Source organism: Alligator mississippiensis, chromosome 5, assembly GCF_030867095.1.
Source record: "Alligator mississippiensis isolate rAllMis1 chromosome 5, rAllMis1, whole genome shotgun sequence".
Lineage (NCBI taxonomy): Eukaryota > Metazoa > Chordata > Crocodylia > Alligatoridae > Alligator > Alligator mississippiensis.
Genome location: NC_081828.1, coordinates 324,558 through 337,924, shown reverse-complemented (window position 1 = coordinate 337,924; position 13,367 = coordinate 324,558). Strand labels below are relative to the sequence as shown.

At 53.0% G+C, this 13,367-nt stretch overlaps 2 protein-coding genes across 4 annotated transcripts in view; both read right to left on the bottom strand.

Annotated features, from left to right (window-relative positions):
• Positions 1-1,254: 1,254 nt before the first annotated feature.
• On the bottom strand, positions 1,255-7,443 carry TMEM125 (transmembrane protein 125). The gene is made up of 2 exons (XM_006261737.3): positions 6,103-7,443; positions 1,255-2,326 (listed from the first exon to the last, which is right to left on the bottom strand). The coding sequence occupies exon 2, from the start codon at positions 2,022-2,024 to the stop codon at positions 1,362-1,364; it is 663 nt and encodes a 220-aa protein (XP_006261799.1). The 5' UTR covers positions 2,025-2,326; positions 6,103-7,443; the 3' UTR covers positions 1,255-1,361.
• Positions 7,444-8,593: 1,150 nt separating this feature from the next.
• The window catches only part of CFAP57 (cilia and flagella associated protein 57), an 84,796-nt gene continuing 80,022 nt past the window's right edge, over positions 8,594-13,367 (bottom strand). For all 3 annotated transcript variants that reach the window (XM_059727673.1, XM_059727674.1, XM_006261729.4), the window contains 2 exons: positions 9,889-10,015; positions 8,594-9,579 (listed from right to left, as the gene is read on the bottom strand). In XM_059727673.1, coding sequence (XP_059583656.1) covers positions 9,371-9,579; positions 9,889-10,015 — 336 coding nt within the window. In that variant the 3' untranslated portion in view covers positions 8,594-9,370. The remainder of the gene's footprint in view (positions 9,580-9,888; positions 10,016-13,367) is intronic.

Sequence of the window (13,367 nt, the reverse complement as noted above, 5' to 3'; positions counted from 1 at the left end):
GCACTCTGGGGGGATGCCGTGGCTGCAGGGTGAACAATGCAGCTTGGGGCTGTGCCATGGCCCAGAACATGGAGGAAGTGGTCCCACTGTACAGAGCTCAGTACCCGTGGGTGTCTGTCCCTGCCGCACTGCACCTGGGCTCAGGAGCTGCAGCCTCAAGAGCGCAGCAAGTTGGGGGCCGGGTGGGGAGGGGACGGGAGAGCAGGTTGTCAAAGTGGGCCAGGGCCAGGTCACATCCTGGGTGGGCAGGCTGACCGGAAGGTCGGAGCTGGCTGAGGGCGGGTGGCAGAGGGCCAGGCTTGCACATGTGAAGGGATGCACCCAAGGACAGAAGCGAGGGGTTGCAACTCAGAGCACATTCAGGCTGAACCCCCAGATGCTCGTGTCGAGCTCACAGCCACAGGCAGAGGCTGACGCTGCCAGATCGGGCTAGGCCAGGCATGGCCCACGGACACGCACGGCTGGCAGGAGGCCGGCGGCTGGGCAGATTTACAAGACAAATGTGCCCTGACAGCATCAGGGCAGCACAGGGCATGGGCTGACAGCCTGGGTACCCTGTCCCTGTCCCTAGTGACCTGGGGCAGCAACCGGCAGAGCTGCTGTGGTGCTGCGCTGAAAGCTAAGCTCTTGCACCTGACTGCAGCAGCTGCCCTTCCTGCCTGTGCCCCAGCTCCGAGTCCAGATTTACATTGCCACAACCCATCAGTGGACATCAGAGGCCACGGATCCCCCCTGGGCCAGGCTTGCAGTTGTAATAATGGTCCTCTGCACCCCACGCCACAGGCAGAACAATAACATGTCCAGTGCTGAGCCACAGAGCTCCAGCCTCACCCTGACAGCAGTCATCACTTGCACCAGTTCAGACATCCCATGCCCAGAAGCCACCACGCAGACAAATGCCCCCAACTCACACTGAGCACTGATGCCTCTTGGTCACACGCCCCAGGAAAATCCCACATGAACACCCCCGGGACAGCACGCCCCAACCACATGCCTGGATGCACCACTGCCCTCCCCCTATCACGGGTCACAGGGCCCCTGGCCACGTTCCCACCACACACGTCTCTGTCTGCGGTGGCTGAAGGGTTTCACTCTCACAGCATCTGTCAGATGCCCACTTGCAGCATCTCAGTCAGACCTCACCAGGCCAGAGATGCCCACTCCCCACAGTGCTCATAGCCCGAGGTAAAGTGCAAATGCTGCTGCCTCCAGGACAAGTAGAGCATGGTGCTAGTTTGCCCAGCGCCCACCTCCCCCCCCCCCCCCCCCGACCCTGCAGGCATGACCCACTCAGCCACGTGAGACGGGGCCCCAAGGTCAAAGGAGGTTAGCTGTGTGGGAAGGGATGGCCGGGGCCAGGGTCAGATGAGGTTGGCCATGCTGGAGGTGGCAGGTAGGCGCCGGTTAGTGGCAAGCTGCCCCGAGATGGTGAAGACGCTGATGTCTCTGGAGTCCAGGTCATGGGGCACGGGGGGGCAGCAGGACATCCAGAGGAGGTAGAGCAGCAGGCAAAACAGGATGGCTGCCCCCGTGGCCACTAGCACAACGCCGCTAGTGAACATGCTGGCCAGGGGCCGGGCAGGGCTGAGCTGCATGGTGGTGGTGGAGAGGATGGTGAGCACCACGCCGCACACCAGCAGCACCAGGGCACTGAGCAGCAGCATGATGCAGTCTGAGAAGCCACCGCTCTTGAGCAGCTCGATCTGGTCGCGGCTGCGGATGCAGTTCATGTCCTGGATGGCAGAGCTCAGCAGCTGCTTCAGTAGCACCAGCAGAGCCAGGAGGCAGAGTGTGGTGCCCACCGCCAGCCGCCACTCCCCAGACCGGCTGCTGGTGCTGTAGAGTAGCACGATGCCCCCGGCACCACAGGCCAGGATCAACACCACAGCCACACCATAGCACAGGATCGACCGCTTTGGGTCCTGGAACCACCACAGCTCCACGTGCTCCTCCAGGAGATTCCTCTGGATGTGGCCAGCATCCACGGGGGCCCTGGGGGCACTGAGCTGCTCCAGCTCTGGCATGGCAAGCTCTGGGAGCAGAATGCGTGGCAGGGATCACGGTGACAGTGGTGGCAGTGGTGAGGGCTGCAGCATGTCCTCAGGTGCAGGTGGCTCTCAGGCTCCTGCTGTGGTGCCCCCGGATCTGGAACGTCACAGCCGCAGTGCCAGGGACAGCCCTGGGAGCTGCTGTCTGCCTGCCAGGAATCCTGGCTGGATCGTGGCACCTAGCCCCGTCGCCAGTACAGCAGCCTGAGGCTCCTCCAGACAGCTGGCGGAGGGGAGGGGGGCTGTGTCTCAGGCCCTGCCCTGCTGGGTTAAATCACCTGGAAAGAGCCAGAAAAGAAGCAGATGTCAGAAGGTTCCACACCCCACTTGCCCCTCACGCAGGGTCCTTCTCCCGCGGGCAGGATTAGGCTCCTCTTGTGGAGCCCTGCTCCCTGTAGCCTTGGTCAGGTGCCCAGGGACTCCACTTACTAGGTGATGCCTGGATGCCCCCTTGCCGCCTCTCTGTGCTGCTTGAGTGTCCTGCTGGGCCGGGGCTGGGGCCATCGGGTCCCGAGGCTGCTCGCCCGGGTGCACCTTCCTATCCCTGGCGGGGCCTGGCTGCCTGCAGCTGGGCTGGCAGCCGGAGCAGTGATGGAGCAGGGCAGGGCTGTGCCCTGATAAAGCCTCATTCAGGCTCCAGCTTCACATGCTCCCTCATCAGCATCAGCCTCTTGTCACCAACTGGCTCTGCTGAGGCAGACAATGGGGGCTGGGACCTGCACTTAACCCTTGCGGCACAACGCAGAGCAACGCTGGGCAGCAGCTGCTGACCTCATGCCCCTGTGCTGCCCCCAGCCTGGGGCACTGTCCCAAGCCCCTGGCCCAGCCACAATGATGCCTGCAACAGGAGCAAAGCCCCTTGCTCCCGTGGACTTGTGCCAAGTGTCCTGGCCACTCTACAGCTCTCCCGCCAGCCCTGACTTCTCCCAGCAGACATAGGTCAGGCTCAGTGGCCCGTTTGCTCCACACCTCAGGGCATGCCTTCCCATCTGAGCTGCTCAACATCTGAATGCAGTAACATGGCTGGCGGGTGGTAGCCAAACACTGCACCTCCACGTCATGTCTGCACAGTGCCGCTCCTGCTCTGGCCAACAGCCCTGGGCCTGCCCTGCCTCCCTGTCCGCCTTGGCCCTAAAGACCCAGAGCTGATAGCAGAAGCCACTGCATCTCCTGGGTAAGGGTCCTCCAGTGCAGAAAAGCCCCAGTGCATGGAGCAGGTTTCTGTCCTGGGGTCCAGGGAGGCGGGGGCATGCAGAGGGCAGGCTGCCCAGCCAGGGCTGCACAAGGGTGTGGACAATCCCTCGGGACCATGTTCAGGTTGCACTGATGCAGATGAGGGCAGCACTGGGACAGCAGTGGGACAGGACTGCCTGGTGGCCCTGGGAAAGAACCTCTCACAGATGCAAGCAAGCAGGATGAATGCATCCAGGCAGGGAAGAGGGAGCCTGGCCCGTATGATTCAGAACCTGCCCAGGTCACACAGGGAGCCAGTGACAGAGGTAAAACTGGGTCTGACCCGGGTTAGTGAGCAGGGGCCACAACCACGTGGCTGAGCTCAGTGCCACTTGCAGGGCCTTCTCCCCACAGCCTGCCAATGCCCCACAGTCCTGGGACCCTGTGCTCTGCTTCCCCCATCACTGTATGCCCATGTGGAAACAGCCCACGCAATAGGTGTGTGGTCCTGTCACCAGGCACCTCCTGCTACATACAGCGCCCAGTGTTATGGGGCTACCAAGGCTCCCACCCATTCTCAGAACAATGGGGGACTCCTCACCTCCCCCATTCTCCCACCAAGCTTCCTGTGTCCCTCCCAACCCTCTCCCCTCACCCCCGCACCCCGACAGGCCAGCATAGATGCTGCCCAGCCAGGCATGCAGAGAGTGGCCCCTGGCAGCCTCTCTCCAGCTGCAGCAGGTGGCCGGGGGTGGGTGGGCAAGCGCCTGAGCCAGACACTGCCTGACCGTGTCAGGATGAGCTCCCCCAGGGTCTCACTCTGGCTGTGAGGGAGCATGAGGTCACCACCGAGCCATGTGCACAACAGAGCTGTTCAGGGCTTGCGCCCAGCTGAGGTCACGTGGCAGGGAGGACCCTGAGCGCATGAACTTTGCTCCAAGCTGTTGCTTTGCTGGCTTATGGAGGCTGAACTCGCTCAGGACTGACAAAACCAGTGCACAGGAACTCCTGGATCCAGGATTTCTGCACGGTCTGCAGACAGACAGAGAGAGCCCTGTTCACCCCTAGAGCCTGGGGCCGAATGCCAGAAAAGGCCAGATCTCCAAGCAGCTCCCAGAGGAACAGTCATGTCAGCCATGACCACCAGCCTTGCTGCATCCGACATGGGGACAGCAGTGACGCCATGCACACTGTCTGGCACGTGACTGCACTGTGCCCTGCACAGGCTGTGCCACATCCAGACCAGAGGGCAGAGCCTGGGGGGTCATGGGCTTCTGCCTGGAAGCCCTGTGCAGTCTCGTTGCTCTCCCTCCACCCTGCTACAGCTGCAAGGCTGCCCCTTTGCCCCACGCTCGCTCTGCTCCCTGGGCTACTGCGCACATAGCTGCCCCCATCTCACGTTTCCCCATGCAAGTGCGAGCGCACTTAACCATGTGCACTCCCATGCACCACAGCATCCATGTCACTCATCACCAAGGTTAGCTCTTTGTACTGGAAAACAGGGCAGCCCTACCCCTGGGCTTCCACCCCTAGGAAAGGGGGAGACCAAGCCCACTCGTTCTTCCCTGCCTGGCTTCCAGGAGTTTGTCTCTGGTCCATTCTTACCACATCCAGTGAGCTGGCTCAGCCCCAAGGCATGGCTGGGAGGCGAGTCCCTACTGCTCTGCCCAGAGGACTACAGCTCCTTCCCTCTGACACATGCACCCAGCCCCTCTCCACAGACCAAGTCATGACGCATGACCATAGAGCCAGATGGGACCCTCAGGCCTCTTGCCATCTGGCCTCTCAGCTGGTTTCATCTCTCCCAGTTGCTCTGTGCTGAGACCAGCACTGTGTGCTTGGCTCACAACCTGATTAATACATCCTGCCCTCACGTGTGGGGCAGGGACCTGCAGGGCTGTGGCCCCTGCTGAGAGGGGTACTAGCTCAGGGGCTGTCCATGGCTCTGTCCATTGTGGAGGTACCACCAGTCTCCCAGCAGTGTGGGCCTGGACAACATTTGGTGGTGCTGTCAGCTGTTGTGCCAGGGAGGCCACCTGGGGGCATCACCAAAGTTGCTTCTGGCTTTGGCATGTCTCAGATGCGTTTTCAAATAACCAACAGGGAATGGGAACATCCTGGGACTGTTAGGGCATATCCAGCACCATTTCATACAAGCCATATGCCCTCAGCAGGTGGGTCTACCCCAGATTCCAGAGAAGTGCATGCAAATGCTTCTGTTTTATAGCAGGAAGCACCAACTCTGCCAAGTCTTGGTGCTTTCTGAGCAGCTGGAAATAGCACCTGTTGTAGCCACACAGCCGATCGGCTCCACATCTTCCTCCATGGCATTTCTCCTCCCTGACCCTGGCCATTTTTGCATCTTGCTCAGGTCTGGCCAGGGTACACATGAAAATGGGGCTGCCAAGACTCTGCCCTGAACAACCACCTCACTGTTGAGGGGGACCAGCCATGTTCAGAGGACTCCTGGACAGGGGTGATGGTAATGAGGCTCACTGTCTACTGCTGCTTTCTATAGTAAAGCAGATGGATTTGGTTCACTTAATTGAGGCAGCTTACCATCCTTCCCTCTCTAGGTACTTGTATAGACTCCCATCTCCATGGCGCTATGGTACCTGTCCCAGTGTAACCCATACTGAAAGACAGCTGGGAATCCAGAAAGAACAAGCAGCTTTGGGCAGCTAATGTGACATGCAAAAAGGCCTGTGCATGTGGCGGGAGGGAGAGAGCGGGTGGGAAGGCCATGACCACACACTCACTTTGGGGTGTTTTCATGGAGTAGCCTACTCATGCCCCAGGTGGGAGGACCGCAGCCTGTGAGGCTGATGCACCCGGCACACTGAGGGCAGGTGGTTGTTCTGCAGGAACCCGTTCCACTCACCTACAGCTGCGGAGGGCGGCACCAGGGACGGCACACAGCTCTCCTCCCCTGCTGTGGTTCTCAGCTGGCAGTGTTCTTCCCACACTCTGCTTCCAGGATTGGTGAAAGAGCAGCTCCTGGGAGAAGGCCCCAGGGTAAGACCCAGCCTCTTCCCTTCCCACAACATCCACCTGCCAAGCAACAGGTACAGCTGCTTGCTCGCCTTCTTCCTTGGGCTGTCCCAGGCTGGCTGTCGCTCCTGATAAGCTGTGGAAAGTCCGACCCTCTCAAGGCAGGTGCATTCCCCAGGAGGGAGGTGTCCGCTCCTGCTGGCTGCTGTCCTTGGAGAGATTCCAGGGCAGTTACTGTGTGCTTGGGTGTCACCACACCCCTGCAGGGCAGAGCGGCAGGTCTCTCCCAGCTTCTAGGTGTTTAATTTCCTCCCGGGAACAAAGAGGAATTAGACCCTGGGAGATGCTTGGGATAGGTGAGCAGGTGGGATGAGGCTCCCAGCCAAGTAGGTACAGCCAAGGGGGATTAAGAGAGTTCAGCAGATATCAGACAATATGGGACATTTAATAAATAAACCTTTATGCCAGGGATTGAACCAAAAACATCAACGTCTCCAGAACTGGCCTCCTCGGCCTACAGACAGTGCTGAGGCCAGCCTGCCCTTTTCCATTGCAGAGAATGACTCATCTGGGCAGCTGGCCTGTACCACCTCTGCACTAGGGAGCGGGACCTCTGCCCCCAGACCTAGCGGACTCAGTGCTGAGGTGGCACCAGTGGACAGCGTGGGACCGCTCAGGCTGCTCAGTGAGGAACAAGGCTTGTAGGACAGAAAGAGCCTTGCCTGAGAGGAAGGGGGGGAAGCAGGGAGGGGTGGAGCTCCTGGCAGGGGAGAGGAAGAAAGCAGAGCCAGGTGTGCTGAGCAGATATGCCTCCCATTAGAGTCCTTGGGTGTCTGAAGGGGAGTGATCTACCGAATGTAGGCACAGCTGACAGCCCTTCTAGGGATAGGGGGGAGAAGGATTGATAGGGATTTCCAACCATTCCTCTAAAACAAGCTCCATCACAGGGCAATTTGCATCCCTCCTCCTAGATCAGACAAAGACAGGACAAAATGAAAACAGGAAGAAGCTGATTCCTACAGCACATGACTCAGGTTAATCACATCCTCTTCCGGTGCGGGCTGCTTCAGGGTGATGACACTGGGTGAGGAAGGCAGCAACGCAACAAACTCGCTTGCATGTTAATCCCTTCCTTCTGCTGGGTTTTTGGTTGTAGCCATGTTGGTCTAAGCTAGGATACAGCCAGGCAAGGTTTGCTATCTTTTATTAGACCAACTGAGTAGCTGGAAAAAAGTTCTTAGCGAGCTTTTGGCTGCAAGCACCCTTCTTTAGGCATAGGAAGTCTCACTGTGCCTGAAGAAGGGTAATTGCACCCAGAAGCTTGCTAAGAACTTTTCCCCAACTACTCAGTCGGTCTAATAAAAGATATCACATCTAATCAAAGCTTTGCCTGCCTAATTTCTTCCTTCAGCACCTGCCAAATTACCGTTTTGCACAGTAACAGCAAATGTTCCCCCACTGCACTGAAAGGAACTACTGATGCTATCAACTTCTACAAGGGTATTGATCTGGTAGGGGCTTTAGTACCCAGAATGGCAGCATGACTTAAGTCATTCAGTTTGGATGCCATGCTCCTTCTTGAGGGAGGCTGTAACTACTGTTACAGGTATTTAGGAGGCATCTGTCACTTTTAACATGGATCACAGAACTGGAAGGGGCCCCTTGGCCTGTTGAATCAGTGCCCTGTTTGCTCCACTGATCATCCAAAGATTCCTAAAAATCATGACTTTAAACTTGTGCACACAACCACCATGCACATAACCAAAAACCTTACAACAGGCCAAAGGCAAAGTCAGGGGAAATGAAGACTAATGACTTGCCACTGCAATGAAGTTGTTTCGGTTAATATATGTTCAGGGGATCTTAGGAAGACGACAGTACCCCATGTTATAGAGGAAGGCAAAAAACCATATACCTCTTGCTGTCCTAGCCTAAGGGAAAAATTCCTTCCTGAACCCAAAAATGGCAATCAGCATGATCCGGAGCAAAAGAGGAAGACCTCTGAGTTCTTCTGCACACCAGTCTTAATAGCAGGTAATTTCCCAGCACTTCAGAAAAAGGAGGAACAGAAATAAAATTTAACCCCTCCCCAAGAGCTAATAATATTTGCACGTGCATACATGTGTGTTCTTTTTTGGTCTCTAAAGGGAACCAGAAAAATCCTTGAAGCATGTATAGGAAGTGACAACACAACTTACTGACTTACCAGACACTGAATAGGCCCCAAATACCAAGGCAGGTGCATTCCTAGAACACCTAGAACTCCTGTAACCCTGTGCCCAGAATTGTACTAAAATGCTTATCAATTGCTGAATACATGTACACAGCTCCACTGGGGCAGGTAAAGCCAGCGAGAGACAGAATGCACCAATAGTCGAGAATGCAGAAGGCCAGTTTCTTTTTTATTCAGAGGTAGGGTATGACAGCATTTTGTAAAAGATGGGGTTACACTATGAAGTGACATTTAGGAGACCTGGAACAAGCAATGGAACAGAACAGGGTTCCAGGTGTTGGGAGGAAGGCACTGAGAGAGCTGGGAGACAGATTAGGAGAGATAAGGCATGAGGCCTTAGCCGCAGAATTTGTAGCACTGCAGTGAGCGAGCTGACATACCTGGATACTAGCCCACAAGGCTCTGGGTCAATTTTGTTGGTTGCTTGATAAAGTCACTATGGCTGGGCAACAGATTTTAACTAATGGTTTGGATCAGTGCTTGAGGCACGTTTTGCTGTTCCTTTTCCCACATCTTGTTCTTGTGGATCACGTGGGTACTGACAGGGGCCAACCGTGAATCCTACCACTTCACCTGATGGTGTTAAAATACTTGGGACCTCTGATTCTCCAGTGCCCCCCAGTTCCTCCAGAGACCTGCACATGCTGCAGGAAGATGACAGACAGATTTGTCTGCATTTGCATTGTTCTGTTTCCCCCCCCTCCTATAGAAGGGATATCAAGCGCATGCACTTTTAGGAGAGGGGTAGGTCTTTATTGAGGAGGCCAGCTCCAACATACAGGGTGCATGTGGGAGATTTCATCATGAGGATTGAGTGAGGGAGGTTTTTGCTCAGACAAGACAGAGAAGACTAGAGAAGTCCAGTCTGTGTTGCAGAGCGTATCCAGTGAAAGAATGCAATGGTGCAAGGTTCCATTAGGTCAGGTCATTGTGGCGGTAGCTCCTCGCTCTCTGTCTCCAGTGTGGGAAGCCTCCGACCTGAGAGAGGGCGAACCACAAAGCCTTGTTCCTGCCCTTGGATTTGGTCTTGAAGGCGTTTGATTTCCAGCTGCTGCATTTTTATGATTTTCTCTGTTTCCTTCTCCAGATTCAGCCTCAGCACACCTGGACTGGGCAGCAATTCACCAGATGGAACTAGAAGAGAAAAATGTGGCCCAAAGGCATGAAGATGAGGTCTCTGTGTACTCCAGGGAAAGAGCTGGGACACATATCTCTTGGGACTGGAGAGAAGGGGCTAAAGCAAACAGCTCAGAAGTGCTTAGTAACAAAATTGTACAGCTTACAGCATAACTATAACAAACAGCACTTTCCAGACCACGTTAGCATTCAAGAATATGCAAGAGCCAAAAGGAGAGAAATTCAGAAGTGCTGACAGGGGCAGAAGAGTGGTTTTGAGATGAGAGCTGGTAATATGCAGAGATACAGGAAGAACCACTGAGTCACCTGTATTTGAGATCCCTTGTTTTTTCCTGGTTAGTCCAAGTGCTGACTGGAGGTCATGTACCTGGGTGCGGGTCACCTTCAGTTCTCTTCGTAGTTCATTAATTTCCTTAATCAGACTCACATTTTCCTGTAACAACAATACCACGACGACCAGTGAACACAGCTGTATCACAGTCTCCTTGCAGGAAAGCATCCATTGTACTACATAGTTCAGCACTGGCTGTGTCCACATGTACATTTTACTGTGGAGTAGACTAATTAGCTGCAGAGTCTACATGTGCAATGCAATTAGGCTTCAGTAAACTAATTTATGCTGCTTTAAGATAGTACTGTGACAGTACTTTCTTAAAGAGGAGAAATTTACTGTGATTAAATGCATGTACAGATATATTGATCACCTGCTCACCCCAGTCAGCAGGAGGCCAGACTCCTGCCTGTTGCCTAGCCACATGGTTCCACACTGTCGGCATCCTCATGCCTCAGCCAGCCCCTCCACCACCCACTGCCCTGCCGTGTCCAGCTGCGCACCACCCCCCCACCCCCGCGCTTCACGTCCAGCTCTGCACCTCCCCTCACTCCTCCCCCCAACTCCGCGTCCAGCCCCGTGCCACCCTCCCCATCCCTGCCTGCTCTGCATCCGCCTGGCCGGTCCACTGAGGTGGAGCCTCCCAGGAGCAGGGCCGGGGGCAAGGCCAGCTCCACTGACCTCGCCCCCCTGCTCCTTCCCGTCTGTCCCCGCCGTCATGGCGGCGCTCTGCCACCACTGCCACCTCTGTCTGTCTCTGTGGAGCACTCTGGTTGTTTAGTGCTTCGCAGAGCATGACGGACAGGCAGACAGACAGACTAAGCCCTTTATTATATCAGAATTGTGTGGAAAAGTGTTTCCTTTCATCCGGTTCATGCATCCCATCTTTTACTTTAATTGAGTGTCCTCTTGTTTTTGTGTTATGAAACAGGGAGAACAGAAGTTCCTACCCTCCCTTCTCTAGACTGGCCATTAATTCATACACAGCTTCAAAGAGCTTCTAGTCCTCTTCTAAAATAAAACAATCCCAACCTTTTCAAACTCTTCATGTGAACACTTCCCAGGAGATATGGTATAGTACAGCAGAGTGTTCCAGATAAGGTTGCACTTTTCTTTCTCTACATAAAAAACATTATACATTTTTTTGTGCTATACTTCATTGCATTCCTCATGGATACAAATATCTGTTTTGCATTCTTGACTGCGCTGTGTATTGAGCTCAGGTCATTGCTGAGCTCTCCACAAATAGAGGCCCCTTTCTAAAGCTAATATGGTTATTTTGGAACTCTGGGGATCCATGGAGATTTCAGACTGTTCCCTCTAATGTGTGTCACCTTGCATTTATTGACCACAAACTTCATTTACTGTCATACTGCCCATTCACATAGTTTATGTCCCTTTGAAGTATCTTATAGTCCTCTTTAGTTCTGACTAATCCAATTACTATTGCACAGCTATTGTACAGCTCGCTCTCCCCAGAACAATAATGAGTATATAAAGCACAAATCCTAGTATGAAATCTTAAGATACCTGCTGTTAACATTTTGCCATGATGAAAGTTGACTATTTATTCCTGTTTGTTTCTTTCCCCTAACCAGTTCTGATCCACAATCATGTTTCGCCTCTAACCTCATGATTCTTCAGTAGCCTCCTATAAGACACATTATCACAGGCTGTTTGGAAGTCTAAATAAATATAAATTGTTTTTTCCTTTATGCACCGTTCTACTGACAGATTCAAATAATTCAGTAGCAATAGTTTAGGTCTAATACTTGTGGAAGATGGTACGTTTGTCAAATATGATATACTAGAGGGAGAATTTAATATTTTTTCTGTTCTGTATTCAGAAAGAAGCAGGATGATGCAACTATAATGAAAATGGAGAATGACTGGGTAGGCTGCACTACTCTATGTCAGAGGTTCCCAAACCCCGAGCTACGGCCTGGTACTGGGCTGCAAAGGGTTGGCTGCTGGACTGGAAGTCCAGAAGTGACCAGCATACTGCGGACTGGCAGCCAACCCTTTCTTATACTCAGTATGAATACTCTGTATAAAAAAGGGTTGGCTGCTGGTCCACACTATGTTGGTCACTTCTGGACTGCAGTATGCTGGTCTGCAGTTTGCCGGTGCATGGTCACTTCTGGTCCACGGTCTAACAAGGTTGGGAACCACTGCTCTACATTACAGACTCACCTTCAGCTTGTGGTAATGTTATTGCAGAAACATGTAATACAGTATATCCTTAGTTATTTATCTGGATGGCAACATTGTTTTTACTATCTTGTGACTGTTAGTACTGTGTAACAATCTGGTCTCTTTTTATTTAAAAGTGTTGCACAACCTACACCCCTGCACCTCTACTTTTAAATTTGACACAGTACTTGTAACTGTTGGTGTTGTATGCTGGTCTCTTTCAAGCTTTAATACAACATTGTATCTCTACTCTTAAATTTGATATAATAACTTGTAACTGTTTCACATATCCAAACCAATTCAGCTATCTGAAGGCCTTCCAGCAGCTGGTTTTCAAAGGGGTTCAAATATCTAAGAATGTACTGTAGAAAACTGCAGATGGAGTAGCGTATGCAAGTAATGAGAAGTGATTCTCTCATTTTATTCAGCATCAGTGGGGAATGACCCGGAGTACAGTCAGGTGCACTGCACTTCAAGAAAGACACAGACAAATTGGAAAGAGTTCAGCAGAGAGAGACAGAAAAGAAAAGGCTGCAGGAGGTTTTGGTAACAGTCTTCAAATACAAAAATGCTTGTTATAAAATTATGGTGATCAATTATTTTCTATGTCCAGAGGAGACAGGACAAGAAGTAATCACCTAAAACTGCAACAAGGAATAGTTAGGGTAGATATGAGGAAGAACTTTCCAACTACATAAGTGGTTAAGTGCTAGACAAATATATCCCTCAGCCCAGTGGAGGATGCTTATCAGCTCTGGCGTAATGTGTGTTGATGATTACACAGCCCAATGTCCACTTGGAGAGCTGTTGGGTAGAGACTGTCATTCTCTCTGCTATGGCTAGAACTAGGGCAGAAGAGGACCTCAATCATTTGTCTTATGTAAGTAAAAGTGCAGGGCATGTCTTAGATACAAAGGGTAGCAAAACATCTTGGTTGCGGGCACATGGTTTCAAGACGAGTATGGGAAGTTGAATCCATTGGTTCTGTCCATAAAGATGCTATATGCTTGTGACAAATTATGTAAGGTGGGTTACCTGCCGTAGGGGCATGGATCGTCCCATCTGTCTGGCTGACCTGATGGCTACTAGTAATGCTGTCTTTATAGATAAGTGTGGCAGAAAGTACAAGGCTATTAGTTCTAATGGGAGGGACAATTACTACTGAGAAGGCTAAATGACAGTTCCACAGCAGTGATGGAATTGCCTGTCCCTCCTGTGCCTGACTCAGGGCCTGGAGGAGCAGGTGAGGGAGCTCCAGGCT

Excerpts from the sequence above, each read along its gene's own strand:
- TMEM125 (XM_006261737.3), bottom strand. The coding sequence starts at position 2,024 with ATGCCAGAGCTGGAGCAGCTCAGTGCCCCCAGGGCCCCCGTGGATGCT.